The 26,113-nt window shown below is 39.3% G+C and overlaps 3 protein-coding genes across 13 annotated transcripts in view; 1 reads left to right on the top strand and 2 right to left on the bottom strand.

Moving 5' to 3' along the window:
* Positions 1-253: 253 nt before the first annotated feature.
* Positions 254-3,996, top strand: LOC108104801 (zinc finger protein 62 homolog). Its single transcript, XM_017211074.2, has 10 exons — positions 254-1,009; positions 1,074-1,229; positions 1,290-1,551; positions 1,615-1,767; positions 1,831-1,974; positions 2,031-2,166; positions 2,238-2,693; positions 2,752-2,938; positions 2,995-3,227; positions 3,281-3,996. The coding sequence occupies exons 1-10, from the start codon at positions 259-261 to the stop codon at positions 3,770-3,772; spliced, it is 2,970 nt and encodes a 989-aa protein (XP_017066563.1). The 5' UTR covers positions 254-258; the 3' UTR covers positions 3,773-3,996.
* The window catches only part of LOC108104802 (potassium voltage-gated channel subfamily KQT member 1), a 40,634-nt gene continuing 18,314 nt past the window's right edge, over positions 3,794-26,113 (bottom strand). Inside the window, exons 1-19 of one of the 11 annotated variants that reach the window (XM_017211083.1) lie at positions 12,598-12,883; positions 12,332-12,517; positions 12,044-12,261; positions 11,808-11,983; positions 11,466-11,591; positions 11,294-11,404; positions 10,908-11,095; positions 8,673-8,872; positions 7,123-7,215; positions 6,405-6,854; positions 5,805-5,875; positions 5,641-5,725; positions 5,466-5,508; positions 5,304-5,400; positions 4,895-5,239; positions 4,737-4,840; positions 4,567-4,682; positions 4,128-4,342; positions 3,794-4,053 (exon numbers count right to left, since the gene is read on the bottom strand). In XM_017211083.1, coding sequence (XP_017066572.1) covers positions 3,967-4,053; positions 4,128-4,342; positions 4,567-4,682; positions 4,737-4,840; positions 4,895-5,239; positions 5,304-5,400; positions 5,466-5,508; positions 5,641-5,725; positions 5,805-5,875; positions 6,405-6,854; positions 7,123-7,215; positions 8,673-8,872; positions 10,908-11,095; positions 11,294-11,404; positions 11,466-11,591; positions 11,808-11,983; positions 12,044-12,261; positions 12,332-12,517; positions 12,598-12,650 — 2,964 coding nt within the window. In that variant the 5' untranslated portion in view covers positions 12,651-12,883 and the 3' untranslated portion in view covers positions 3,794-3,966. Of the gene's footprint in view, positions 4,054-4,127; positions 4,343-4,566; positions 4,683-4,736; positions 4,841-4,894; positions 5,240-5,303; positions 5,401-5,465; positions 5,509-5,640; positions 5,726-5,804; positions 5,933-6,404; positions 6,855-7,122; positions 7,216-8,672; positions 8,873-10,318; positions 10,364-10,907; positions 11,096-11,293; positions 11,405-11,465; positions 11,592-11,807; positions 11,984-12,043; positions 12,262-12,331; positions 12,518-12,597; positions 12,884-26,113 lie in introns of those variants that run through there. The other 10 variants (XM_017211076.1, XM_017211078.1, XM_017211075.1 and 7 more) reach the window with 10 other exon arrangements.
* On the bottom strand, positions 14,554-17,181 carry LOC108104805 (tubulin-specific chaperone cofactor E-like protein). The gene has a single exon (XM_017211087.2). It carries the CDS (start codon positions 16,319-16,321, stop codon positions 14,942-14,944), a length of 1,380 nt encoding a protein of 459 aa, XP_017066576.1. The 5' UTR covers positions 16,322-17,181; the 3' UTR covers positions 14,554-14,941.

The following is a 26,113-nucleotide window of genomic DNA, read 5'->3' on the forward strand; positions in this document are numbered from 1 at the left end:
TGTAATGAAATATACTATTCATAAAATATAATTGATAATGTGTCTTTGCATATACCTAAACTTAGAAAATGTATTTCAAATTTAAAATCCGTCTACAAAATCAAATTATTACAGAATTAACGGTTTTATTTAAAATGTCACAGCCATATGGTCACTCTGGAAAAATACCAGATTGGTAGCGGGAACAAAACTGTACATCATATAAAATGTCCTATAAATACCTTAACGCCATTATTATGCTGACGGACAAAGATTAAGATGTCGGAAAACGCGAAAAATAATAGCTGCCTGCATTGCAGCGTATTCAATACGAAATATCAGTACCAGGAGATATTCGATGAGTTTGGAATTGAACTGGGAATACAGGGCCTGCTCGCCAAGCACTTCCAATTCGATGTGTTTCCCGATCCGCAAAAGCAACAGCTCCTTTGCGAAGTGTGCGTCGATAATCTCATTCGCTTGTTCGACATCGATGAACTGGAAAGGGAACGCGAGGCGGCCAAGGCGGCGGGGCAAGATGATGCCCCCCGGCAGGAAGAACCCATCATTATCACCGAGGTCCATGTATCTCCACCAGCTGCAAAGCCCGTCAAGAAGGAAACTCCTCAAAAGCATTTGGCCAAAGTACTTCGTCCTATTCCCATTATTTCAACCCGGCAGCCAAGTGCTAGAATAAGGAATAGATTAGTTCCTGCTCCCCAGAAAACGGCTGGTCTATCTAAATCTCCTGAGCTAGCTAAGGATCCTTTACCGGAAACTTCTCCCCATCAAAGGGTAGCCAAACTTGTTCCCAAGGAAGCGGAACAGGAGCAGATCAGTGTTCTGATACAAAACATTCTCGATGAAGATGAAGCCATTATTGAAGATGAGGCTATTGTGGAAGAAGTCGCCAGAGATGTTGCACAGATCCACGAGGAATCCGAACCAACAAGACAAATGCTTCTGTTGAATAGCCAATCTGTGGCGGAACCAAACCTGGATGAAGATGTGTACATCTACGAACATGAAGGTGAGTTCATCATCAGACTTCTATCAATATAGCATGAACTTCAACCAGAATTCCCCATTTTCAGATATTTTGGATCCAAATCTGGAGGAAGTTAAGGTCAAACCAATGGTTAGTTCATCCAGGTTGGTAGTTCAAGCTGAGGAAAGCCAAAGCGATGGAGAAATCGACGAGGGTGAGACCAGCAATATAGTTCTCTTCAATTTTGTTGAAATCAGAGAAAGTGGGTTAAAAATCTAAAAAAGTATAGAAACAATTATAAAGCTAAATCTAATTTTTGCAGAGGATGAAATTGAAGATATTCCGGAGTACTTGTCCACCGTGGTGAAGACCAGCTTTGAAAAGCTTACATTTGAATGGTGTACAGTTTGCAAGCACTGCTCCCTGAAGTGTCCTACCTTTGAGAGCCTTCTATGTCATATTTTAAAAACCCATAAAACCCAAAGAGATATATATCATTGCCCCATTGAAGGATGCGACAAAGAGCTGAAGGGACGCCAATTTCTGGCCATGCATCTGGTTCTATTGCATGCACCCGTGGCAGAGTAACTATTATTTATTTCTCCCATACCGTATTTCTAAACTAATTTGATTTGTTTTTTACTTAGAATTCCGATATATGGCAGCTGCCCGGAGTGTAAAATAACATTTTCCAATATTTTGCAGTACAACAAGCACTCTTGTGCCCATGTTATTAAAAAGAAACGAGGTATACGATCATTTTGCGAAATGTGCTCCCTGGAGTTTCCATCCTGGAAGCGGTAAGTCGACTCCTTAGTGTGTCTCATATATTATTCGATTTTCTAATTATATCCTTTTTATAGATTTAATTTCCACAATCAATTCCACCTGGAAAAGCATAGACCGCGCGTTTGTTTCGTTTGTGAATTTGCAACTACCAACATCGATGAGCTTTTCCAGCATTTGAACTACTCCCATGAGCCAGTGGGCACCTTATTCTGCGATCTGTCAGTAGGCTTGATTGTATTTATTGTAATGTAAACTAAGTATTTATTTCTTATAGTTGCGACCGAACTTTCCGGGACCAAGCTGTTTTTATAGAGCACAACAAATCTCATGCTAATGTGAGCAGCACAACTTACTCTTGCGGCGAATGTATGGCAAACTTTGAATCCAGAGGGCGATTAAATGGGCATATGGTACTATCACTTTTCTTTAGCAATCCTTTATTACATAAATGATTACAACATGATTGGTCATAAACTTTCAGAGAGCCATGCATGGCAGCGTTATAAGTTGCGAGCTCTGCTCCCGCGAATTCGCCTCCGAAGCCACCTATAACATTCACATGAAGAAGCATCTGATCATTGAAAGAGATGTGCATGTCTGCAACAATTGTGGTCTGCTCAGTGACAGCCACGAGACACTACTTACCCATGTGAACTCTGCTAAAACCAAGTGTTTTGGAACCAAGATTTATACGGAACTCCTTCGGGATGCGTACGTCTGCGAGTTCTGTTCTTCGTACTTTAAGGAAAAAGACAATCTCCAAGCCCATCGGAACTCGGGAGTTCATAAGGATGGATTGTACAGGTGCCAGCCGTGCAACAAAGACTTTCCACACATGAAACTCTATCGCCATCACATGCGCAACTACCAACAAATTCGTGCGGATTCGACGCATCGCAAGCTGGAAATTTGTGTGTACTACATGTGTGATCACGAGGTGAGATGCCCCTTTTCGACCTTTTAAAAGTTTGAACTAAAAGTATTTTATGCTAAAGAACTGCTCGGAGGCCTATGTTAACTGGAACTCCTTGTACACTCATAAGCGACGCACCCACGAATCTTCCAATAAACAAGCGGATAAGACCTCAAAGTCTGCTCAGGAATGGATTTGCCAGTTTTGTCTTAAAGAGTGCCGCTCGAAGATGTCGTTGTCAGTTCATGTGGCAAGGAGTCACAACAATGGTGAGTGTGAAATTCTTTCCTACATATTTCCTTTGGGTTAATCGTTTAATTTTTAGACAACGTGGTTTGCCCTTTGTGCAATGCATCATACAAAAGCCAAGACGCTCTGGCCAAGCATCATGCGTATTGGCATGAACCCATCGAGTGTCCACAATGTTATAAAATTGTCAAAAATCGTCGAAATTATGATACTCATGTTAATGTGGTACATTCGAATAAGAAGCGTTATTCCTGTAGTGTCTGTCAAAAGGGTTTTTATCACAAAAGTGAAATGGAGGCTCATCAGAAGGTAAATATAATTGGCTTCCAATGATATGCCTTTAATTGTTTTCTTTCCTTCAGCTCCATGGACAGTCTTACAGCTGTGATCAGTGCAGCTTCACCACCAGAAACAAGAAATCCCTGTCTGTTCATATTATGTGCCAGCACTACAAGCGATTTGATTTTGAGTGCATTGAATGTAAGAAGAGGTTTGGACGGCGTCAAGGCTTGAATACTCACATGCAGCGAGCTCATGGAACCAAGTTCACGTGCCGCGATTACTTTGAGGGCGGCTGTGGACGCACCTTCATTAACAGTTCCCAGTTGAATGTACACGTTCGAAAGGTGCACAAGGGTATTATATTCCTGCAAGAGGATGTGGTCGAAGAGGATGAATATGTCAGCGATGATATGCCATCCACATCGAAGAAGCGCTGCATACGCATCGATGTGGATACCATTGAGTTTGAAGAGGACGCCGCAGATGATCCAGATGGCATAGTGATGGAAGACGGAGAGGATGAGGAAGAAGAATTCATGGACGAGATACCAGATGAAGATACCAAAAATTAAGGTAGACACATTTCGGTAATGTAAGATTTGTTGCTAAAGCAGATTTATTTGATTTGATTTCCATTTGTTTGCTACCAATTAATTGAACACAAATGATGTCCGAAAATGACATTTAGATGTATTCAATAGTACATAATACATAAGTCTAATGATAATGTAATAGCTACATTTAGGCTAACTTCAATTGCAATTAACTAGCCAGAGTCTGGCGGAAGCAAATTTGATTTATTAAGCGTTGTAGTTTGGTCATTTAATTGCTGAAGATTGTGTGCGGAGCTTACCTAAAATGGATTTCAAGTTTATTTAATTAGAGATTCTGATGTTATGGTTTAAAGAGATATTCCCAAAGACTTACTGGGCTAATTGGTGTTATAACAATGGCGGTGCGCGTGGCACACTGCAGCAGGGCCGTGTCCTCAGTGGACTCATCACAGTCGCCATCGGCATCCGCGTCCACATCCACTTCCACCCCAATATCACTGTCGATCTCCCAGGAGGGGAAATGATCCATTTCACCCTCACAGTTAAGATCCTCCTCCTCGAAGTCCTCGTACTCATCGATTAGTATAACTAAATGAGAGATTTTAAAAAAAGTTTATTTAAAGACATATCTCTTAGTTAATTTAAGGGTTATTTTGAAAAATAAAAAAATATTAGTTTTAAATAAAAAATAATAACAAAATGAAATGCTTTTACGTATTTATTCATGTTTTCTTTTGTTCGGCAAGCAATTTGCTAATTTATCTAATTGTCTAAACTAAAAATAAAGATCCAGTAAAATCGTTTTTAATTACTTGAACTATCTGGCGGCGTTGGCTTTGCACTGCTGTCCAGGGATTCAGCTCCCTCATCGGGTATGTTAATCCGTTGCTCCTGTTTGCTATACGGTTCCGATGTGGATCTATGTAGGCTATAGGATATTGTTTAATTATATATAAAAACTACATTTAATATATAGACTTACCTTAACGTAACACGTTTTTTGGTTCTATTCTCTAATTCAGTCATAAAAACATCATTGTGCTGCTGCTTCTCAGACCCCAGCTGATATGAGTTAAGCACGGAAGACTGTAAATTTATGTTATATATTAATTAGTTAAAGTAATTATAACTTAAGTATACCTTTGTATTGGTCGCTGTATGCTGCATGTGTGGCGGCATGGGGGTTTGTGTGGCGATCGCATCCGTTGTTGTGGTTGCCGTTTGTGTGGCTGTCAGGGATCGCATCTCAGAGCCATCGGTTACCGAGGGTGTGGTGGTGGTCACCTGTTCTGGATGGACACTGAGTGCCGCGGTCCGTTTCCACACATCGATCATGGCCAGATTGTGGGCATGGTGCAGGGGCTTGTGGCTAGGACTAATGGAATGTATTTTGGGCTTGGCTGGCAGCGGAAGAGCCAGGAATCTATCACGATCCTCCATGTACGCCTTGATCAGCACGTCCAGCTTCTCTTCGATATCAGCGACCTGTTAGGTGTTTTGGGAAATAATTTAAAAATATTTTGATTTATTGGATTTAATTATTGTTTACCTGTCGCTCTACCTTAACCACGCGGGAGGCTAAGCTTATTTTAGATGCATAAACATCCTTGGCCTTGGACCCTTGTTTGCCCAGGATTTGATCCAAGCTGTGGATTAGTTTTTAGTTAATTTAAGTTTGTTAATTAAAGGGAAATTTTTGATTTGTTCTTACCGCAAATGTAGCATTTTAACGCGACCCAACAAGTCAACGTGCCCTGAAATATAAAATATTTCATTTTATTTCATGGATTTATAAAGGTCCTTACAAATATCATGTACTATTTTTCTCAACTTTGTAGACTTCTTTCGATTTTAATCTAATCCATTAAACTCTGAATTCCACTTACCGGCTGCATATTGCTCCATAACATCCTTGACGTCGTAAGGTTTCAAGGCCTCCTTGAACTTCCGTCGCGCCACGAAGTACTTGAGCTGTTAGATAAACAAGGACCCATATTTTAGATGAAATCTCCAGTTAAGTACAGGGTATCTCCTTGGTCTAGAACCTCACCTTGCGTATAAACCTGATGGCTGTCTTGTGCCGGTTGGTTAGCTGCGTGCAGCGCGGCTCGTCCTCCTCATCTGCGGGCAATTTGTGAATCAGAGAGATTGACTTGTGCGTTAGGTTTTGGTTGCTAGCTTCGCTTGTTGGTTATTGGTTTTTTTTTTTTGATTTTTTTTTTTTTTTGGATATGGTTAATCAAGTCAACGTCAACGCAAATATACAACAACACATACAAAAGTACCGTTACACACACATATGGAACAATTAGTAAATACACATGGATTATCATTAATTAATATATATATATAGAGATAGAGAGCTTAGTTAGTTAGTTAGTTAGTAAATGCGAGGCCGAAGGTTCCTCCAGCCCAGATACTGAAGCAAGCGTTGTGGTGTGAGGTGTCGCTGTGTGATGGAGGGGGGTTTTATGGATTTCAGGTGGTGGATCAGGTGGTACCAAAATACCTACTTTAACTACAAATCATACTAGGGGGGTTTTAAGGATACTCTAAAAGGTGGTGGACAGCATGCAACCCTAGCGCAGGCGGAGGAGATACTTTTGCTTGGAGATACATTCGGAGATACGATTCTCTGTTTAGCACGCACTTGCCACGTCGCCAGCTGGATTTGGGTTGCTGAATCCGGTCTCCAGAAAGTGCGATGCAGCCGCAAAGAAGCGACCCGTACGTCCACTGCCCGGACTGGGATTCGGACTGGAACTGGGACTACCCGACTTGACGGGCAGCGGCAAGGTGTTGCTCCGCTGGCAAGTATCATGGTGGATTTCTTCATCTTCCTCACGACCAGCTTCCAGATCCCGATCGTTAACCGGAGCCACTCTTGGATTGCGCAGCGATAGCGTCGAGCCCAAGAAGCTGCCATGCAGAAAACCGTAGAGAACCACCGGAATGGTAAGGTTTTTCCTGGAACCACCAACCGCCTTGGCCTGCTCCTCAGCCTGATCCCCATCACGTTCCTGATCCCGATCAGGAAATTGAGCCAAGGAGCCGGCACTCGAGCTGAGCTTGCAGTTGGCCAGCCCCGTGGGCTGGCTGGCTAAGTTAAGTTAAGATTTCTGGATTATAGGACCCATTTTTGGGGGGGACGAGGGGGAGTAGTCGTGTTAGGCAACCAACCAACCAACAAACAACATCAAATTCAAAGTTCAATCAATCTTATCTCTGGGATGCATTGGATTCACAACATTGACACAACCACAACACTCAAATACAATATAGTGTGATATAATAATCGTTTTTTAATCGGTTTTTTTTTATGGATATTCGTATTGTAGGACCTGGGGGAGAGGACCTTGTAGACTTACCGTCTGAATTTTTAATATTTTTTAAGCAAGTGGTTTCAGCAACTGAATCTTCGCTGAAACTTGGATTCATGGATTTGCCGTTTTGTACTACCTCTGCAAAATTTCAAATCAAACGTTAAACTCGACAATCAAAACTTCACTCGAATTGCAAAACGGAACAGCGTTTCTGTAACTGTAACTGGAATCGGATGGGTTGCCAATATATATATATATATATATATGGTATATATATATATATATATCTGCGATTCGAGAGACACGGTACGGTACACTCTATATATGGGTCGTACAATATTGGAACATTCAACACGGTTGCGAGAACAAATTAAAAGTAATGCGCCACAGTGAGAAATCAAAACATCCATTTTCTAAGAACAACAACGAAAACTTAAATCCTTTTGAGTTAATATTGTATTTTAGATTCGTTTTTTTTAGATTTTTTAGTAACTGCATTTGTTTGTTGGTAATTTAAGAATATAAACTTAGGACTTAATGGGAATGTATTTTTAATGGGCTGTTATGATTAAGTCAAAGGTTACTAACAAATTCTGATTTGAAAACCTTAGAGAATATTTATTAAGTTTGAAGTTTTAAAATCTGAAATTTTTTCTGATTGTTAAATTTATTAGTACTTAATTTATTGCTTTGATATAAATATTAGTTCTGATTAAGCAATCTCCTTCAACATCTTTATTAATCTTCCTTAATCTGCTATTAATTGATGACAAATAAAGATCTAATGCTCAAATATCAAAGTCTTTAGTTATAGACTTGCAAAGACATTAAGGAACTGCAATATTTCAATTAATATCGCATCAAAGCTGACTAGTATGGCTTATTGCTTGATTAATGACTGCTTTATGGACAATTATTTTAAGTGGAATTTATTGCAGAACGCTGCATGCATAACAAAATAAAACGAAAGAAAGCAAATTCCCTTGAAATAAAATTAAGTTGTACTATTTTTTCCCAATTTGTTTAAATTTTTATCATCTTTTTTTGGAAGTGTGTTTGGTCTTGTTGGTAGATCTTTTTTGCAAACTGTGTAAATAGCAAAAGAAATCTTTAGATTTTTGTATTATTTGTTCAACGATAAAGTTGGAAAGAACAACATGCTTGGGCTGAACAGTGCGGTTCGTTGCTTTAAGGTGCCACTGGGGGTTTCTTGTTTAGAAATAATTTTATAGTTTTTTTTTTATTTATTTATTTATATAAAATAAGAACGTTATTATTGAAAATTAATTGTTTATTGTTTTATAAATAATATATATGTATTTTCTTTAAAAAGATATTTAAGAAGTGTTTAGTATATTTTTCAATTTATAAAAGAAATTTATTAAAATATTTTGTAATATATATTGAAATATATTGAACCCGCCTTATAGCCACGAAACGCACTTAAATATCCTCATAAGCTCTGTGTGTCTCTGTGCATGTGTGCTGTGTTCGCGTGTATGTGTGTGTGTGCAAACAGAAATTCGCAATGGAATGGAAATGGGAAACATAAACGGAAATCGGAAGGAGCTGCCCAAGCTGGCCCACCAACTTACCCAGATTCTCAACGGACGCATTGATGTCCCGAATGGTGCGAGTGTACCTCGTGGATGCCCTCGATGAGCCCGGCGGCTTGGACACACCACCGCCGCCATCGCCTCCGCCCGGTGTCTGGATCGTCTGGCTCTTGTGTCGCCGGATGGTTGGTAAACGAGCCACGAATGACGTGTTGTGCTTAAAGCTGGAGGATGCCCGTCTATATCGAAGGGGATGGGATAGAAATCTCTCAGTTAGCATTCAAATATTAACACTTATCAAATAGTTTGTCTTAATAATAAAGAGATAGGTTATCTGGCAAATAGTTAACAGGATACGACTGTGGTTCATAGTTAAGGTGTACATGTGTAGCTCTGTGTGTGTGTGTGTGTAGGTGTATTTGTGTGATTACGCATACATAGATACATATAGGTGTGAGAATAAGGACATTTAAAGTTAGCATTTTGGTGCTGAGGCAAGAACAACATTGAGTATTAATTCCAACATTTACAAGATAGAAATGAAGTGCTTAGGAGTCGATTATATTCCTAACTATCCGGAACTCAAAAAGAAAAGCATCGTTTGTTGAATCTATTTAAAATGAACATAACAGAGATATCTTAGTTTTTGTTTATGTACGAACAATCATCTTTTTTATCTGAGCGCTAAAAGTGATTCACCTTCCATAAACTTCATTTACTTATTTTTGGAGCGTAAACTTGCGAAATTCGTCAAGCAAATATTATTTTTCTTACACAAAAAACATTTGTATATGGTATTTTTACTTTTACTTAAAATAAAATATTTTCTAAATATTTCTTTTTGTTTTATTTTCGATTTTAAATACTTTTAGGCAATAAATAGCAAATCAAAAATAAATTTATAAAATTGTATTTTAATATATTTAATTTGAAATAAATTTTCAAATCTCGAAAGAACTTTAAAAAGTATATTAAATTGTCTTAAAAAGTTTTCAAATTCTTACAACGATGCTTTGATCTTTTAAGAATCGGGTATACTGGAAGAAAGGCATAGAGGTGCTAGGGGCAAAAATCGTAAAAAAGGAAGGGAAGGTGAGTGGGTGGGTGGTGTCTTCATTTTGGCATTTTGGATTTAAAGGGGTTAAAAGGAGCGAAAGAGAGAGAGAGTATATAGAATCGAATAAAAAGCTTTTCACTCAATCGGCTTCATTGAACTCACGTGTTAATTATAGATTACACACACATTTATATGCATTTTTATGGAGTTTTTTGTTTGGTTTTTGGCGCGGGGCAGCAGAACACACAAAATGAGAATCAATTCGTATCATATTGATTAATCGTACTTCGGTCATTGGAAAAAGTTTTAAAAAATTTAGCAAAAAATTCTTTCGAATTGCGGAAGACAGAGATGGAAAGACGAGGCGACAGAGCGAGAGCGATAGAACGAGAGAGAGAGAGATATAGAGAGAGACTGGTGCTGATGGTTGAAAAGCTGCGAATTAACTTGATTCGATTTAGATTTTGAGATGTGGGAGCCATGTCTACGAATGTGGGTGCTTTTTGGGGGGCTGAGGTAGACCTCCCGTACAGAATGATTTGGCAGATTGCTTTAAGTCTTTGCTTGGCTTGATTTTGATTTGCTTTTTTTTTTTTTTTGTTTGTTGTTTACGGTTAACAAGTTTTACCTATATTCAGTTATGTTTTTTAATAATCGCTCCCAGTTTTCAGAACTGAAAATGTTTACAAAAATTATATTATCTATGGGATTAAGTAAATTATATAGAACATAAGTTGTTAATCAGGTGGAGAGAAGAAAAACGGATAGATTGACAGTCGGGGGGTGGGTATAGTTGATCGGGCTACACTCTAGTTTATATGCTAAATATCTCTAATTCTAGTTCTGATCAGTGTTCTTGTTCTGTACATAAGAATGGATTTTTTGTTAGAATGTTCAATTTTATGCTCAGAGCTGTACATTGGCGATTTACCGAATTCAGCGCCTTTCTATGCGCTTCTCATAATTTCTAGCTGGCCAGCTCATAAACACACTCTCAACTTTCGTTTTCATTTTTTTTTCTTTGGTTATACACACCAATGCAGATTGTGTTTGTGTGAGTGTGCTAGTGTTTGTGACTGTGTGAGTGTGTGTTTTTCGTTACTGTACAATAGTCGTTGAACTTCTCCTCTGCAAAATATCCCCAAAAAGAGACTTCAGTTTCATACAAATGTTACGCCCCACCAAAGATCAGTTCGAAATCGAATTGCAATACTTACGAAGCCGGCGGACTAGGCAGGGCCACCCGATGGATATTCCACGTGGCCACCGATACGGAATGCTCGTCAGCCGCATAGCATCGCCACACAGCCTGGATGAGAGTGGCCGCCGGCTGACGGCGCCGGATCATGTGCTTCTGTCGCTGCTGCTGCTGCACCTTCAAGGCGAAACCACTTCCCAGGATGCCCTGTAAAAGTTTAAGGGTTTAGCTTGGAGTGGGTTGATATTGGCAATTGACTCTTTAAGAGAGTTACTATCTATGCCATTTTAATTGCCTCTTTAGGCCTTGTTTTTTCATTATCATTAAAATGATAAGGCTAGTAACATCACATTTCAATGTCATTAGAAAAGTAGTGAAAAGTGATAAGAAAGCTAACTAACTTACCGCAGGCAGAGCGAAGAAGGAGATTCCCAGAAGAGCACAACAGGAGGCAATTAGTTTGCCTTGCCAGGTGATCGGCACCATATCTCCATAGCCCACTGTGCAGAGGGTGATCTGAAATCGGGTATATAAAGATAATACTTCAGATAGTTACCATAGTTTTGTTAGTACTCACCACTCCCCACCAGAGGGCCTGGGCGAAGTTGCTAAACTTGTCATTTACGTCCTTCTCCCACATGTAGACCAGGAATGATGCAAAGATTAGACCTAAGAACCCTATGTACATGGTTGTTATCAGCTCCTGTATAGAGGAATATAATAGAAAGGATAAATATGTGAGATAAACATGTTTGTAATAAAGTTGTCATTGGTTTTTTTATGCAGTCATAAAATGTGTCAGTTTTATTATTAAAGCGCCATTGATATCTCTATTATCTTTATGATATATAAAGTGGTTGGAAAATTGTTTTCTTGATTTTCTTAATAATTCTATAAAAGTAATAAATATCTAAATCACCTGTCTATGTGCGTATACAACCGAGCCGAGCAACTTCCAGGTGCCGCCCCGCCGATCCATGCGCACCATCCGAAGGATCTGAAAGAATCGGAGGCCACGTAAAGCACTCGTGGCGAACACCTGGCCCGAGGTGCCCATTCCTAATACTACAATTGAGGCTAAAATGGTGACAATATCTGGAAAAAAAATATCTCTTTAAGTTTTCTAAGATCCTTGAAGAAGTTAAGATAGCCTACCTATAATACAGAATGGTCGCTTCACGAACTTCATCCGACCCAGGCATCCCTGGTATCGCGATCGGCAGCCCGATGACCAAAGTCGAGCTCCGAACTCCATCGTGAACCAGATGACTACCAGGATCTCCATGCGGAACAGGATGTAGACGGCGTCGTCCTCGTACTCCTTGATGGTGGAAAACACACTGAGCGCCAGGCAGGTGAACACCATCAGGAATCTTCAAGATTAAGTGGGATTTTCGGGAATTTTATTAAAGAGAAGAAAAGTATTTGGCTCAGTGTACTTACACCATCACATGGTAGAAGATGGCATGCAGGCCGCGCGGTCGCTCCAGGAAGTTGTAGAGGCGACTCTGGAGGCGCCGGTAGCGAACATCGCGGCGGGTGCCGCGGTTGTAGTTCAGCGGCTTTCCTAGGAGTGACATTCGCGGTTGCAGGATTCGTTCCGAGTTCGGCCTGCCCGGTCTACATTTCCTGTAAACCATAAATAGCTTTTAAGTATTTTTGCATTTTAAAAATCACTTAAGATAGTATAATTGTTTTAAGTGTAGTACCCCTTGTAGCCCTTTATGTCGTAGAAGGCATAAATATCGTTATCCGGATCCATTCTGATCTCATTCCACCCAAATGAGTTCTCAGTAAAACTTGGCTAATATTTTTTTGACACTTTGGACACGTCTGGCTCGAACGACGATTGGACCGCAACTCGATCGTCGGCTGAGCTGTCGGCCGGTTAAAAAACCTTCCTTAACAACTAGACTTTCAAAACCCCATGTGTAAATTTTATTAATTATCTACATAAACAGTTTTTTTTTCGTTCGTCTGTTCGATCCACACACCTTGCATTTTTATGATAGCAGCGTAAAGTCTGCGTAGACCTCTATTTGATTTTATTTTAATATATATTGTATATATACCCTAAATACGACTATAGACCAAGTATATTGCACCTCGTCATCAACAAAGTGCCATAAAGTTTCGCGTATTTTAGCGACGTTTTCGTTTTGGTTCTCCTTCGCTGTTGTGGGCGGGTTAGGTTCGCTTTAGTCACGATCTCTCGACTTTGTCTTTGCCCAACGTGCTGCCAAATAGATCGTACGTCATTAACATTAGCCACTTGCCATAATGCCCCCACCCAGGCAACCCAAATATGGGTGAGTTTTTTGGCAATTCGTTTGGGGTGTGTTGGAAAATTACCAGCCGCTAGTGGGGGAGAGTTCTGTTCGATATGGTTTTCCAGGAGGTTTCATGCGTAGGTAGGGAAATAATATTGGGGTACTAACGGATATTATATCGAAGTGGTTAAAAGCGTCTGATCAACTATATTTTAAATCAAAAGGTAAACAGACTACTTTTCATTTTATAAATGTTAAAGATCATTGAACTTTAATGAATTGAAATCGATTATTTGGCGTCTACAATAAGAAAGTATTTAAGAAAACTTGTTTTACAAAAAATATTCTGGGGATTTAGATGGTCGAAACAAGGTATATTAGTTACTAATATTTTATAACAAAACATGGTTAAGATATCTTTTAAATGCTCTTTTCAAATGGTATTTGAAAAATATTAACTAAACCTATGAAAACAAAGAACTTTTAATCAGGAAACAAAAAAGTAGCTTCTGTAATCATTATTGATTAATGCATTTAAGATTTTACTTTTTATCGGAACAAAGAAATACTCAACAAAGAAAGAGTTATATTGGCTCATCTTTGATTTACTTAATAAATTATTTCAAATCAGATATGAATCAGTTAGAAAACCAACTATGGGTAATAGAGACAACAATTATCGTGATTTCACTGACCAGAACGCGTAGTTTCCTGATAATTGTATAAATAAATACAGCAATGTTCACAAAAATAGTAACTATAATAGATTTATTAAATATTTGTTTTCTATTTTAAAAAGATTTTTTAAATGACTAAGTAAAGACAATAATATTCTGCTGTTTTTTTTTAAAGTATTAAATGTATTATTTAATATTTAATTAAGAATTTATTAATTTGTTTGTCCTTGCAAGCAAATATTAAATTTCTAAGAGAAGAAATAATTTAAAAAAAATATATATATTTTAGTTCTTAAAGTTATACTTTCAAAGGCAAGTTATGTAGGCATATGTATTTACAAAGCCCATTACTAGTATTTTAAACGTTATTCTACTTAGTACTTGTATGCCAAATGGGCATAAAACCATCAATGTTTGTTATTACTCTGCTAATTGTATGTGGGAAGCGGGAGAGCCAGTTCTCAGGTCTCTTATTTACAGGCAACTTTTCAAAGCTCTCCGTTCGAGCGAGATAATTGCGGTGTACCGAAGTCAGTTATCGACAGCAAGATCGCGAAAGCTCTTCACTATACCCCCCCAGACCATGGTAATGTGCCTGTGTGTGCGAGTGTGTTGGGTTGTTATGATTCCATTCCATGACTCATATATATCTTATCTTCCAGCGACCCCCCCAAAAAAACGGAAAGTGCTGCCCATCATCATAAAACGCCGAGATTCGTTAAATTTTAAAATTGTTTAATGCATTCTTGCTTTTTTTTTGTTTTTTTTGTTTTGTTTTGTAATTTGTGTTTTTGTATTTAAATGTATAAGTGTGTGGCTTAGGTTAGGCAGTAATTAAAATATACGTTGTGGGTGCGCAATAATGCTCGCTTGGCCGTTTTAGTTTTAGTTTTTTGTTGTTGTCAGAACGTATTTACACAGTTGTGATTCGCTGGGGAGAACAGAACAGCGTTAACAGTAGAAGTAAAGTACGTTAAGGTTTAAATGATTCGTGTACAAGATCACAAGTTGTAGCACCAGGCGGGGGGTGGGTTTTTTGGGGGTGTTGACGAAGCACAAAGGTTCGGGGGGATAATGGGGTAATCCTCTTTAGCTACGGAAGCCTATCATTTCTTGGCATCGATGATAATCTCGTCACCCGACTGAATATTGTAGCTATACAGCTGTTTGTTGGGAAACCGCATCTCCTCCGGGCCAAACTCCTTGTAGTCCTGATCCAGATAGTAGAGACGCATCTTGTTGGGCGCCAGACCCACCAGTTTCTCCAGCTTGGCCTTCAGATCGTTGACGGTCAGGTAGATGTCCACGAATCGACTCTCGCTGACATCGTTGTAGGTGAAGAGAACCTTGACCCGTTTGTCTGGTTTCAGGTTCACATTGACCAAGGGATCCAGTTTGCCATGGATCTGCAGGAGCTCTTCGTATCGCTCTGGTCGCTCCTCCTTCGGCTTGTCCATATAGTATCTGACAAATGCTCGTTCGGAATCTACTCGCTCATCGTTGCTGATCTTCCCGCCTCCATTGAGCATCTCCACATTGGGCAGTCGGGCTATTAGAAGCTGCCTTCGTTCGTGCTCTGTGCATTCAAGGCTTTCCCACAATGGCCAGTGTTTCACTCGAAGATTACGTAGTTGTCCAAACTTGGCCAGCTGATCAATGGCCGACCAGCTGTCCAGTTGGGCGGAACTCAGGTTAAGTAGTCTAAGGCTGGGGAAGTATCTATGGGTATCGCTGCTCTCCTCCGCATGCAGCGATCTGATGGGACAATCTGCCAAGACCAGGGCCTCTAGATTGGGAAACAGCCGGCCCAGCCGACATATTTCTTGCCAATGCTCGACGGGATTACCGGTGAAATGCAGGGTCTTAAGAGCAGGATGGGCTTTGGTGATTCGCCGCTCCGTTTCCTCTGGCGTTTCCGTTTCCTGCAGTCGCTGTTCCGCCGCCTCGGCATCGATCAATACCTGCCTGTAGTTATTCAGGCTGAGATGCAATTCCTGGAGCACGGGCAGATTCTTTAGAAGGGCATCCACGCAGGCCCAATCCAGATAAGTGCCATTCAACACCAGGCTTTTCAGATTGATCGTGGGAGCCGTGGGCAACGAACTAATCGGACTGGCCAGCTGGTTCTTGCTCAGGTTGAGGAACTCGATGCGCGGCATGTGCTCCAGTATGCTGAAGACCTCCGACCAGTCGCTAAGCTTGTTCTGGGCTAAATCCAGTTCCCTCACACGCTGGCACTTCTCCCGGATGCTCTCGAAGTCCCCGGCCGAATCGATGTCACAGTCGTTGAGGACCAGCAAGGCTGGCACACTAGTCAATGGCGATAGACGGGGTATGAAGATGGAGAACTCCATGCGTCCGCCGCACTTCGTGACCGTAAAGTCATTGGGTAGGTCACTCCGTTTGTGGAGTTCCGGTTGGTGGGCATTCTCGAATTCGCATTCTGCGAAATACTTGCGCTCCAGCGCCTCCAAAAGGGAAGGCATGTCGGGATGCACTTCTCTCACGAAATAGGGGGGTATGTATATATAGGATAGGTTCAGATCCCCCTATTTAGGTACTTTTTTTATAGGGTTATTACTTATTTCGGACCCCCTATTGATTTTTCACTTTTCCTAGCTCATAGACGTTTCTTTTTTTTTTCCCCCGTTAGCCCGTTCTGTCTTGGCTATGATGCAATTTTTCAGTTTTGCGCAGTTGCAGTCTTCATTGATTTTAAACAAATTATTGCGCACGTTTCGCGTTCGTTGTATTTTGTTGGTGTTTTTTTTTTCTGTTAATTATTGCGCACTATTTTGAGTCTTTTTTTTTTGTTGATTTCGACGTGCTGCGATGTTAAAAAAAAGATCGTAACAAAGAAACCCAAAGTGCGTTGGTCTTGGCTGGTTACTTTTTTTCATATGTCAGATCTCTCCTTCGCCAGCTTAGATGCGTTTTCCCTTTGTTGTCGTTTTGTGTTTGTCGCTGCTTAACCTTTGTCGCAGTGGCCAGCTTTTCCGCTTTTCTGCTTTTCCGCAACGCTCTCCGTCCGCTCGCAATGCCACCAAACGCTCAACTAACCACCGAGAACCGCGCCAACTCCTCAGCAGTCGGTGGTGCAGTTGCCTATATTTATATATATATACATGGGTGAGTCGTGTGCTCGTGTTCGGATTCGGATTCGGATTCTGGCCTGTTTAGTGCTTTTTGTGTGTAGGTCGCTCGACATGCGCACAGGAGCGGTTCGGGCCTAATGAGGGCGTTCTCAGCGAATTTTGGACCAGCAAAACGAATTTTAAATATTTTATATGCGATAAGTTCTCGTCTGATGTAGGTCCGAAATCCGATCAGACAAGAACATATCGGTTAATTTTGGAGAAGAAAAAAACTAAAAGTCAACCACCCTGGGGGCGTACTTTGCAAGGCCCCCTATTATTCACCATTAATATTGTGAAATTGGAAATGAAAATAAATGATATCATATACCAGTGATATCAAAGAGAACGGTAAATATAACCCACAGCTCTTTGTTTATTATCAAATAATCTCATTAGTATATAAATATATAATTTATATCAAATAATAAATGGGTTTTGCAGTACTTAACACTCAACGGCTTGTACTGTATTTTAGAAACGTAATTTCTGGGGCCCAATTCCGGCCCCCATGTAAACGATTTGACAACGACCTTGCCGACAAAAATAGATTCGATGTTTCAATTACGAAATTTTGTTTAAACTAAGACGGCAGAACAAATTATTTGTTTGATTTGCTCTCGCTTAGTTTTTGGGGTTTCTGGCGCAGGCGAGAGTAGAAATAGAATTTAGAGCATAGCGGGGCGGGGGGAAATATTAAAAATAAATAAATACATTTACAATGACCTTGCCGTGTGCACTTGACAGCGGCCCTAGAATATATTTAGAAAAATTAAATAGCATTCTTTTCGACTGTCAAACTGGGCGCCCTATTTATGCGACCCCGTGGAAAGTGAGTGCGCCTCTGGCGGGCCGTCAGGAAAACCGGTTATAAAGTCAATGGTCATGGCACAGTGGATACTCATTACGGTTGACAGGTGGACAACTGTAATGGCAAGTGACAGTAGCAATTGCAAATATCATGGGGGCAGTGCAAAATAACTAAATAAATAAATTAAATAGATTGATTTAGATTCGGTGTGACCTTGCAGCTGATAAAGTGCCGTTACATGGGGGTTGCATGGGTAGCATGTCAAAGGGGTTCCACTTTACAGCTTGAAAGGTGCGCAATAGATTCGCAAGAGAGGGAAGAGAGAAGGGGATGGAAGTAACTGATTGAGAGGGGCTCAGAGAGCAAAGGAGCTCAGAGAGCTCTAATTTACAAAGCTCTCACTCTCTCACTCTCTGTATGTCTTTTACACACTCAGCTGGGCTTTGTTGTCCCACGAAAACAAAGCAAAAACAAACAGTGGGGGAGCGAGAAGAGAACAGCACTCACATGTTTGTTTGCATTACGGTGCTTTAGCAGACAACAAAAAATTACGCAGCATTTGTATACTGTAGAGCTTTGGCAGCCACCAGCTGATTGTGTTTTGGCAGTAAAGCTTTACGATTCCCCCACTTCCCCACTAGGCACCACAATTTGGGCCCCGTAAAAAAGCTTTCGCGCCATGTGCAACACCAATCAACAAACAAAGAGCAAACAGATGGCAGCGCTGTGTCCGCTCTTTTGTGCTTTTCCTTTGTCATGGGGGGCGTTGAGGTTGCAGTTGTTGTTGTAACGCCGTCGCCGTGTCGAAGGTTTTGCTATACAGTAAAGCGCAGATAAAGGGGACTGAAAAGCTTAACAAGGTGATAGCAATTTATAAACTATAAGTTGGAAATATTATTTTTTACGTTTTGAGTAAATTTTATTATATTTTTATTACACGATTTAATAATATATTATTAATATTTTAATAAAAAATATTTTTTATACAAATTATTAAAAAGAAAAAATAATATATTAAAAATATTAACATGATTTTTTTAATATTTTTTAAATTTGTATAAAATTATTTGTTAGTGTAGAAGCATCCCTTTAAGGTGTAATCCATAATCCACAAAATTTTGAAAAAATAGTTATATATATTATCCCAATTTTATAAAAAATATTAAGTATAAAAATCTGAACAAAAATCTTGTTTACACTTCCTGACATTTGAAAATCTATCAATAATCTTCAAAATTTGTTGACCACTAAAACAGCGGAATAATCAATTTTGTAATAATGATTTTGTGTTTAAAATAAAATTGGAGGTCTATCTCCTGTTGTCAGAACATAAAAAGATTGATCTTTCCGGTAAAAATTGATTTGTGATATTTAATATTTATGTTTTTATATACACTTTGCTTCCTCAATACATTCCTAGATTCCTAAATCAAAATGAACTTAAGATGTATATTAGTTCCTTATGTAGTAAACCTTTAAAATATATGTAAACCTAACAATATTCAGCTGTAAAATACAAATTTATGTTGACTGAAGTGGAAGCAATATTATTTCAAACTAGTTTTAGAAATTCAATTTCAATTTTAAATTAAATTTGTTGAATTTCTCGTTACAGAATTTCGACTGCAACAGTTTTCGGGTTCTATTTTTTTTTTTGTTATGCACGAAATCGTTCCGCATGACTGAAGACAATTTGCGAATATTTTAGTATGCAGGCAGCCATAAATATGGTTGATAGATAAAAGAGCTTGTACTTGTAAAGTGAACAGTGTACTCGTACACACATGCAGGCTAATATTCCGGATTGACAGCCAGTTGCAAATTGGTCAATGTCTGAGGAGGGTTCAATCAGGTTACAGCCATATTTCGCTTTTCATTCCTTACCTATTGTCGTTGTTTAAAAAGAGTTTCCCAAAAGCATGAGAAATGGAAAAGTCAAAAATGTTGACAGCTCTGGAAAAAAAACATACACCTGCATCACCAAGGGTTTTCAGTTTAAATGTCGTTGATATTTTCTCGAACTTTGGTAACTTTTTCTGGTGTTTTCTGATATGATATGATACTTTGTCTTTAGCCTAAATATGATTTATATAACTATTATATGCTTCATAAACTCTTAAATAGTTTCTAAAAGCATGCTTAAGTGCATTTCACCATCAAAAATCATTAAAAGCCTTGCCAAGAAGTGGACATCCACTGACCATTCCTATATTTCTCACTTTATGGGGCTCTTAACCCCAGAAGTCAATCACTTAAGTAGGCCTGAACCTGTGCCATATAGCCAAAAAGATTGGGGACTCGTGTGTGTTTGCATCTATCAAGTCATCAATTATGTCGACGACCCACATCGTACATTAGCTACATATATATATGTATGTGGCACGTTTTTTTTGTATACTTTGCAAATTTCTAGCACCCCTTAAACATTGCGTCTATATTTAACCAAAATCGTTGCGACTTTTGCGCTTAGACTTGTTGGCATTTTCACTCTCTGCTATAATAGTTCAAAAAAAGAAAATATATATATTATATACTGTTATGGTTTGTTGGGAAAGGAAGAACTGGAAATAAGTCATTTGTCAATAGAATTTTCATTTCCCCCAATGACCATAATTCTCTGGGCCACAGGTCATTTTAACCAATATCAACATCGTATATCATCTCGCATCACATATCAATGTATATTAGCTAGAATTTATTATTTGCCGATCTTATATATGCGCATTGATTTGACTTTATTGGTGGAGAGTGTGTTTTGTTGTTGTTTCTCATGAAGATGGATGCGTTTGGTGGTAATTAGGAATTTTGTTGTTGCTTTGCAGCGATATAAATATTGCTTTTATGGCCACAAAAACGCTGGCTTTTGTTTACACATGGGATCGGCACAAAGGCCTGGTATAATCCAGCCCATTGAATTTTCAAATCGATTGCGTCAATTAATGCAGAAACTCAGAAACTAAACTAGACGTTTGTGTGTATGTTTTTTTTTTTTTGCTTCTTGTGGGTCGATCGTAAAGTTTCTAAAAATTAAAATCACCAACGTCTGCCGTCTGTCGTTTAATGACTTTAAAGCGAATGGCAAATATAACCTCAGAGAAATGGCCAGCGTAAACATTGTGATATGAAAATGGCACAATTTTACCCTCGGCAGCATCTTTATTTTTCATCTTCTTTGTCTCATTCAGAGTCTAGACGGTATTTTGAATTATTGCACGATACCCAGTGTCAACAGCATCCACTTTCTGTCTCTGTCTCTGATTCTCCCTCTCTCTCTCTCTCTTTCTCTCTAGCTTGCTGGTTTGGAGTAAATGTGTCTGGTCTGCGGCTAACCTTGCGTATGAGTAATTTCATTATGATTAGCCGCCTTGTGCTGCATTTCAAATGAGGTCTGTGGGACTATTTAACGATTTTGATATATGGAGAGTTGGGTTACATACTCGAATATTAAGACTAGTAAAAATGGTTTATAAGGAGTTGTTAACTTGTATAATTTATACCAAAAGTTAATGACTTAAATGAATAAAATTTTTAACAATACTTAAATAAATATTGTTGAAGGCACATTTTTTAAGTTTACTTAATTTCATGAATGCTAAATATAAATTCTAGGCCATCGATCACCATTTTCAGCTGATCATAGCTCTGAGCAATCGCAATATTGTCATTTTGCAAAAAAGGCATCTCTAGAGATAAATATTTTGGCCTTTGCTGTTTGAGTGATATGATGTATACCACCCGTTGACACATTTTTCAGATGCCAGAACTTGGCACGTAAATTCTGGCACAAACGCAAGCAAAACGAATGGTAAAAAAAAACGAAAGTTCCCCCGATAAGAGCTAAACAAATTGTTTAAATGATTTGTTTTATTGCTATTTATGTAACCAAAAAGTATATAGTTCTTAAACACTTTAATACCTAAGATAAGAAAACTGTTTAATGCCATTTTATCGTTGTGGCTGTTATGCTGTGCTCTTCTTCACGCTTCGACTAATTTGTTTTGGACCTCGAGAGGGTGGTTATGGGGGTCTGTTCTTTGGGGTCGAGGGTGCCTGTCAACTGGCAGCGTTTATTTAATATGCGACATTTGCACTTTTCGGTCAGACCCCAGCCAGTTGCCCCTCTCCAACGGACTTGGGTTCATCGGTTACGCTATCGCCGGCGGTGTCATGTTCATGGAAGAACTCAGAGAACTGGGAGAGAACACTAGAGAGGGGCCATCGGAGGTTTTCCTGGGGAGGTGTCTCTGCGGTCTGACCCTCCAGCTGCAGCGGCGGCAGCAGCAGATTGTGTTGGCAGCGTGCAAAAAGTTCATTTTAAGCAATGCACTTTCCCTGGTCTACCAGCTATCGTGGAAATTGTGGGAGTATGAGGGAGAGGGGTTCTCTCTGGTATATATTGCTCATCGTTTGTCATCATGACGATGTTGATGGCTGCCATAGCTGAGCATCACGCATTTTTATGAAATTCAAGCAGTTCGAGAGATTCACTTTTAAAGGAGTGCAGAGTAATGAAAATCGCTCACTTTTATGAAAAATGAATTTTGTGACAGTAACAGGGACGGGAATAATGAATTTATTATGCAAATGTGGAGTATGGAAAATATGTCTGAGTACTATGGTTCGAGGGTATTGGATATTGTTTGATAATTTTTTCTTGGGAAGGTAAAATTTAACAGCTTTAACTTGTATACCTAGACGTAGGAGAAAAATTCAGACTTATTTGGTGACAAAATTTGGAGGAATGGAAAGTTATTCTAGGAAATTGTACAAACATTTTGGGAAACCACAATTGTCCATGGAATTTCCAACTATGATTGATATTTTTCTGAATTTTCTTTATTTTGTTTAATTAAAAATTAAAACTGGTTAAAATGCTTAAAGTTTTTACTTTTCATAGATAAACCTTTATATTTTTGTGTCCATTCCAATAATCCTCTTAAAGTTTTACAGGCTTTCGATCAATAACTAGCATTAAAAATGTATAATATTTCTATATATTTTTATAATACCTTTCCCATTTTATTTAAATATAAAGCTTTGCTAACTTCTGTTGTTTAACTGCACGAAAATAAATGTTTGTGTGAAAGTTTTCCTAGAGTGATTGTGGTTCTTGAGCATTTCTGCTTACAATAATCCCATCTTTTGCTTATTGGGATTCTACTTTTGCCTCGTAGAAGGATTTTGCATGCTCGACTGCTCCGTTGACTTCCGTTGCCTGCTTTCTCTGCTTTTTCCTCACATTCCCTTGCCTTTCCGTGTTATCAGCTTAAAGTAACATTTTTATGGCCATAATATTCGGCTTAGTCACTGAGAGCTATAGTCGCACTCTCTTAGCCTTGATAAGGCTTATGCTGGCTGGTTGGCAGGTTGGCTATTTTGGTTGCTTTCGTTCGGGCTCTTTGAGAAAGTTTGCAGATAATGCCGTGGAATGTCTCGTATAAAAGTCAACTTGATTAGGCTGAAAATAGCTTAACTGAATCATTTGTTGAATACAGCTGAAAGAGAAGAGCAACAGCAGTTGAGGAAAGTACTCTCTAAGAAGGTCACTCCAGCCACCCACCTCAAACCTCTTTTCGAAAACCCTTTCTTGGCCCGCAATAGTGGCTCATTACGGGCAATTAGTAGTCGTCCTTTGGCAGCCATGGGCGTGTCTGGTCGGTCAAGTCAACAGCAAACAGAATTATTCATAACCCAGTAAGGTATAGATGCACTTAGAGAAAAATTTTTATAATATATGGCTTAGCAAATGTGGCTAAGACAAGTTCTAACTATCATTAAGTGCCACTTTAGGAAACTTTAAGCCAAAAAATACGAAACATTTGTAATTTAGCAACTTTCTTATTATTCTTAAACCTATTTTTTCCAAGTGTAAGTATAGTAAGCGGGCTGTGTTGGGCTCGGTGTGCAATTAATTTGCTGGCAATAATGAAATCTAGGACAAAATGCTGGCAAAAGGAAAATCGTTGACAGTTGACTGCATGCGGCACTCAGTTTTCCCTACTCCCCTCCCTGTTTTCACCCCCCTCTCCTTTTTTTCATTTTGTATTTCTCCATTTTTCTTGTGCATATGGAAAAAGTTGTCTCATGTTGTATTTTCCTTGGCATTCAATGGAATAATTTCATTCGCCAGGTGTGCGATTCTGTGTCTGCTTTGCAAAGACATTTGCCATGGCCTACATAGCAACCCTGTTCAGATGCAGAGTTGCCAAGGTGTTGGCGCTAAATCCAACATCCCAACTCACATTCCTTACTCCTCCCATTATATATCTGCATATCAATCGCCAGCAGGCGCAGACTGATACTAGTAAGTATTATAGATTATATACCTCCCCTCGCTTACTCTCTTCCACCTTCCTTCTCCTGGGCCATGTTTTTAATCAAACTAAAATGCCTGCAACGTCGAGTGTATTCTTAACTCCCACTCATAAGGATGGCAGGGAGCGAGGTAAGGGAAAATATCTCAACCGGGGAAGTCCCTAGTCTTGTGTTTTTGATTTGCTTAGGGATGAGCGATTCCTGGCAGGACTTGTTTACTCAGTACTTGATGGTCCACCCTCCCCCTGATGGTTCCTCACCCTTAATTTGCTCACTTAAATTTTGTATATTTAAGTTGAGAGATGAGTATGGGAGGCTTTATGCTTTGGTTTGAGAGTTTATTTGTTTTAGTTTAAGTCTGTGTTTTAATTTTTACTGTATCTAGAAAGCAAATCCATTTCCAATGACCTTTTTCTCCCCTAGGGGTAAGTAAGGGTTAAAAAATGTTCTTTAATATGAAGTTTAAAGCTCTTCTTATAAGGAAAGTATATGAGTTTAAGCATTCCCTAGCTAGTTTTTCTTCATTATTAAACTTAAAGCTATTAAAAACAAAAATTAAACACAAAACTCAAGCGATTGCCTTCAATCTAAAATCGCAATCAACCAAAAAGCAGTTAATGCTGATTGAGTTGCAGTCAATCAATGTGACTAGACCACGGTTGCATCTTCCCATAGAAAGGAAAATCCGGTTTAACCATGTCAGGAATGCATTCTCCACGCCACAGGCCCTGATTACCCTGCACTTAATGCCATTAACCCATTATCCATGCACTTGCCGATCAAGACCCCCTGGCCTTGCCACCCTTCCCACCACCTTTATTTTGGAATATCACCTCGGTGGCGGCTTTTAGCCCACTTCGATGGCGTGTGACACTGATTAGACCTGCACCGCTGCTGCTGCTACAGCTGATGATGATGGTGATGGTCATGGGACTGGGAATGGGTTTGGGGATTATAATCATATACCGACTTTGTCTGATGGCGTGCCAAAAAGTTATCAATGAATCACTTTAAGTGCTCTAATTTCCCTGCTTTTTCCCCTTTTCGAATTTATTTTTGGTGTTTGTTGATTTAAATTGTTAAGATCTTAATGCCATTGTTGTTGCCGCCGTCGCTGTTGTTGTACACTTGTTGATGCCTTTTCATCAATCAAATGTCCGCCGCTCTGTAAGAACAATTGCGAATTTATTGTAATTTGTTTGAACAGCTGCCAGAAGGCAAACATCAAAAGGGGGGGCGGGCGTTGAGAGGAGCTTTTGTTTGGCCAGAGATTACGCTGGCCCTCATCGTATTGTCCGTGGACTCCAAAGACCCCTCCAAAGGCCCCTCCAAAGGCCCCTTCTCAGACCTTCCTCAATCCTGTGAGTCCTGAACCACCGTGTACGTGCGGACACGCAAAAATTGTTCAGCAATGTCTCTACTAATGATAATTACATTCGACGTGGCCTTGCTCCTTTCGATGGGCTAAAGGGGGTTAGGTGGTGTTGCAGGGGGTGGCCTATAAGCCGCTTAAAGCGTTATTCGTGACACATCTCAGGGCCCCTCTAACCCCCCCTTTTTGGATGGCCAACAGCAGGCATAATTTTAATTATCGTCAAATTGCGTTACATTCTCGGCAGGCTTCAGCGGGCAATTATTTTACTTCCCCATATTTGATTAGCTTCAACATACAGTGCGTTTCATGATGGAAATATACCTTGTGAGATTAAGTAAAATTGACAGCTTAAGTGGGTCATCAATGGCAAAGAAAGTCTCTTTTACAGAGGTAACTTATAAAGACTTTTGGGTAGGGTTTTGTGGGCTAACTACTTTAAGTCTCCTTAAAATAAAGTTAAAATTATTTAACTTTAAAGAGTAATAGTACTTAAAGTCCTGACAACTTTTGTAAGTTTAAATCTTTACAAAAACCTTAAAGTATCTGCTTTAAAATAAACAAAGTAAATATCACAGAAACCCATTAAACTCTCTTTAATGTGTGCCAACTTTTCACTACAAAATCAAAGATATTTGCCTTATCT

The sequence above is a fragment of the Drosophila eugracilis genome, unplaced genomic scaffold, assembly GCF_018153835.1.
Source record: "Drosophila eugracilis isolate 14026-0451.02 unplaced genomic scaffold, ASM1815383v1 contig_1765, whole genome shotgun sequence".
Classification (NCBI taxonomy): domain Eukaryota; kingdom Metazoa; phylum Arthropoda; class Insecta; order Diptera; family Drosophilidae; genus Drosophila; species Drosophila eugracilis.

Excerpts from the sequence above, each read along its gene's own strand:
- LOC108104805 (XM_017211087.2), bottom strand. The coding sequence starts at position 16,321 with ATGCCTTCCCTTTTGGAGGCGCTGGAGCGCAAGTATTTCGCAGAATGC.
- LOC108104801 (XM_017211074.2), top strand. The coding sequence starts at position 259 with ATGTCGGAAAACGCGAAAAATAATAGCTGCCTGCATTGCAGCGTATTC. Across the intron at positions 1,010-1,073 it reads GTACATCTACGAACATGAAG|ATATTTTGGATCCAAATCTG; the intron begins GTGAGTTCATCA and ends CCCCATTTTCAG. Across the intron at positions 2,167-2,237 it reads GGCGATTAAATGGGCATATG|AGAGCCATGCATGGCAGCGT; the intron begins GTACTATCACTT and ends ATAAACTTTCAG.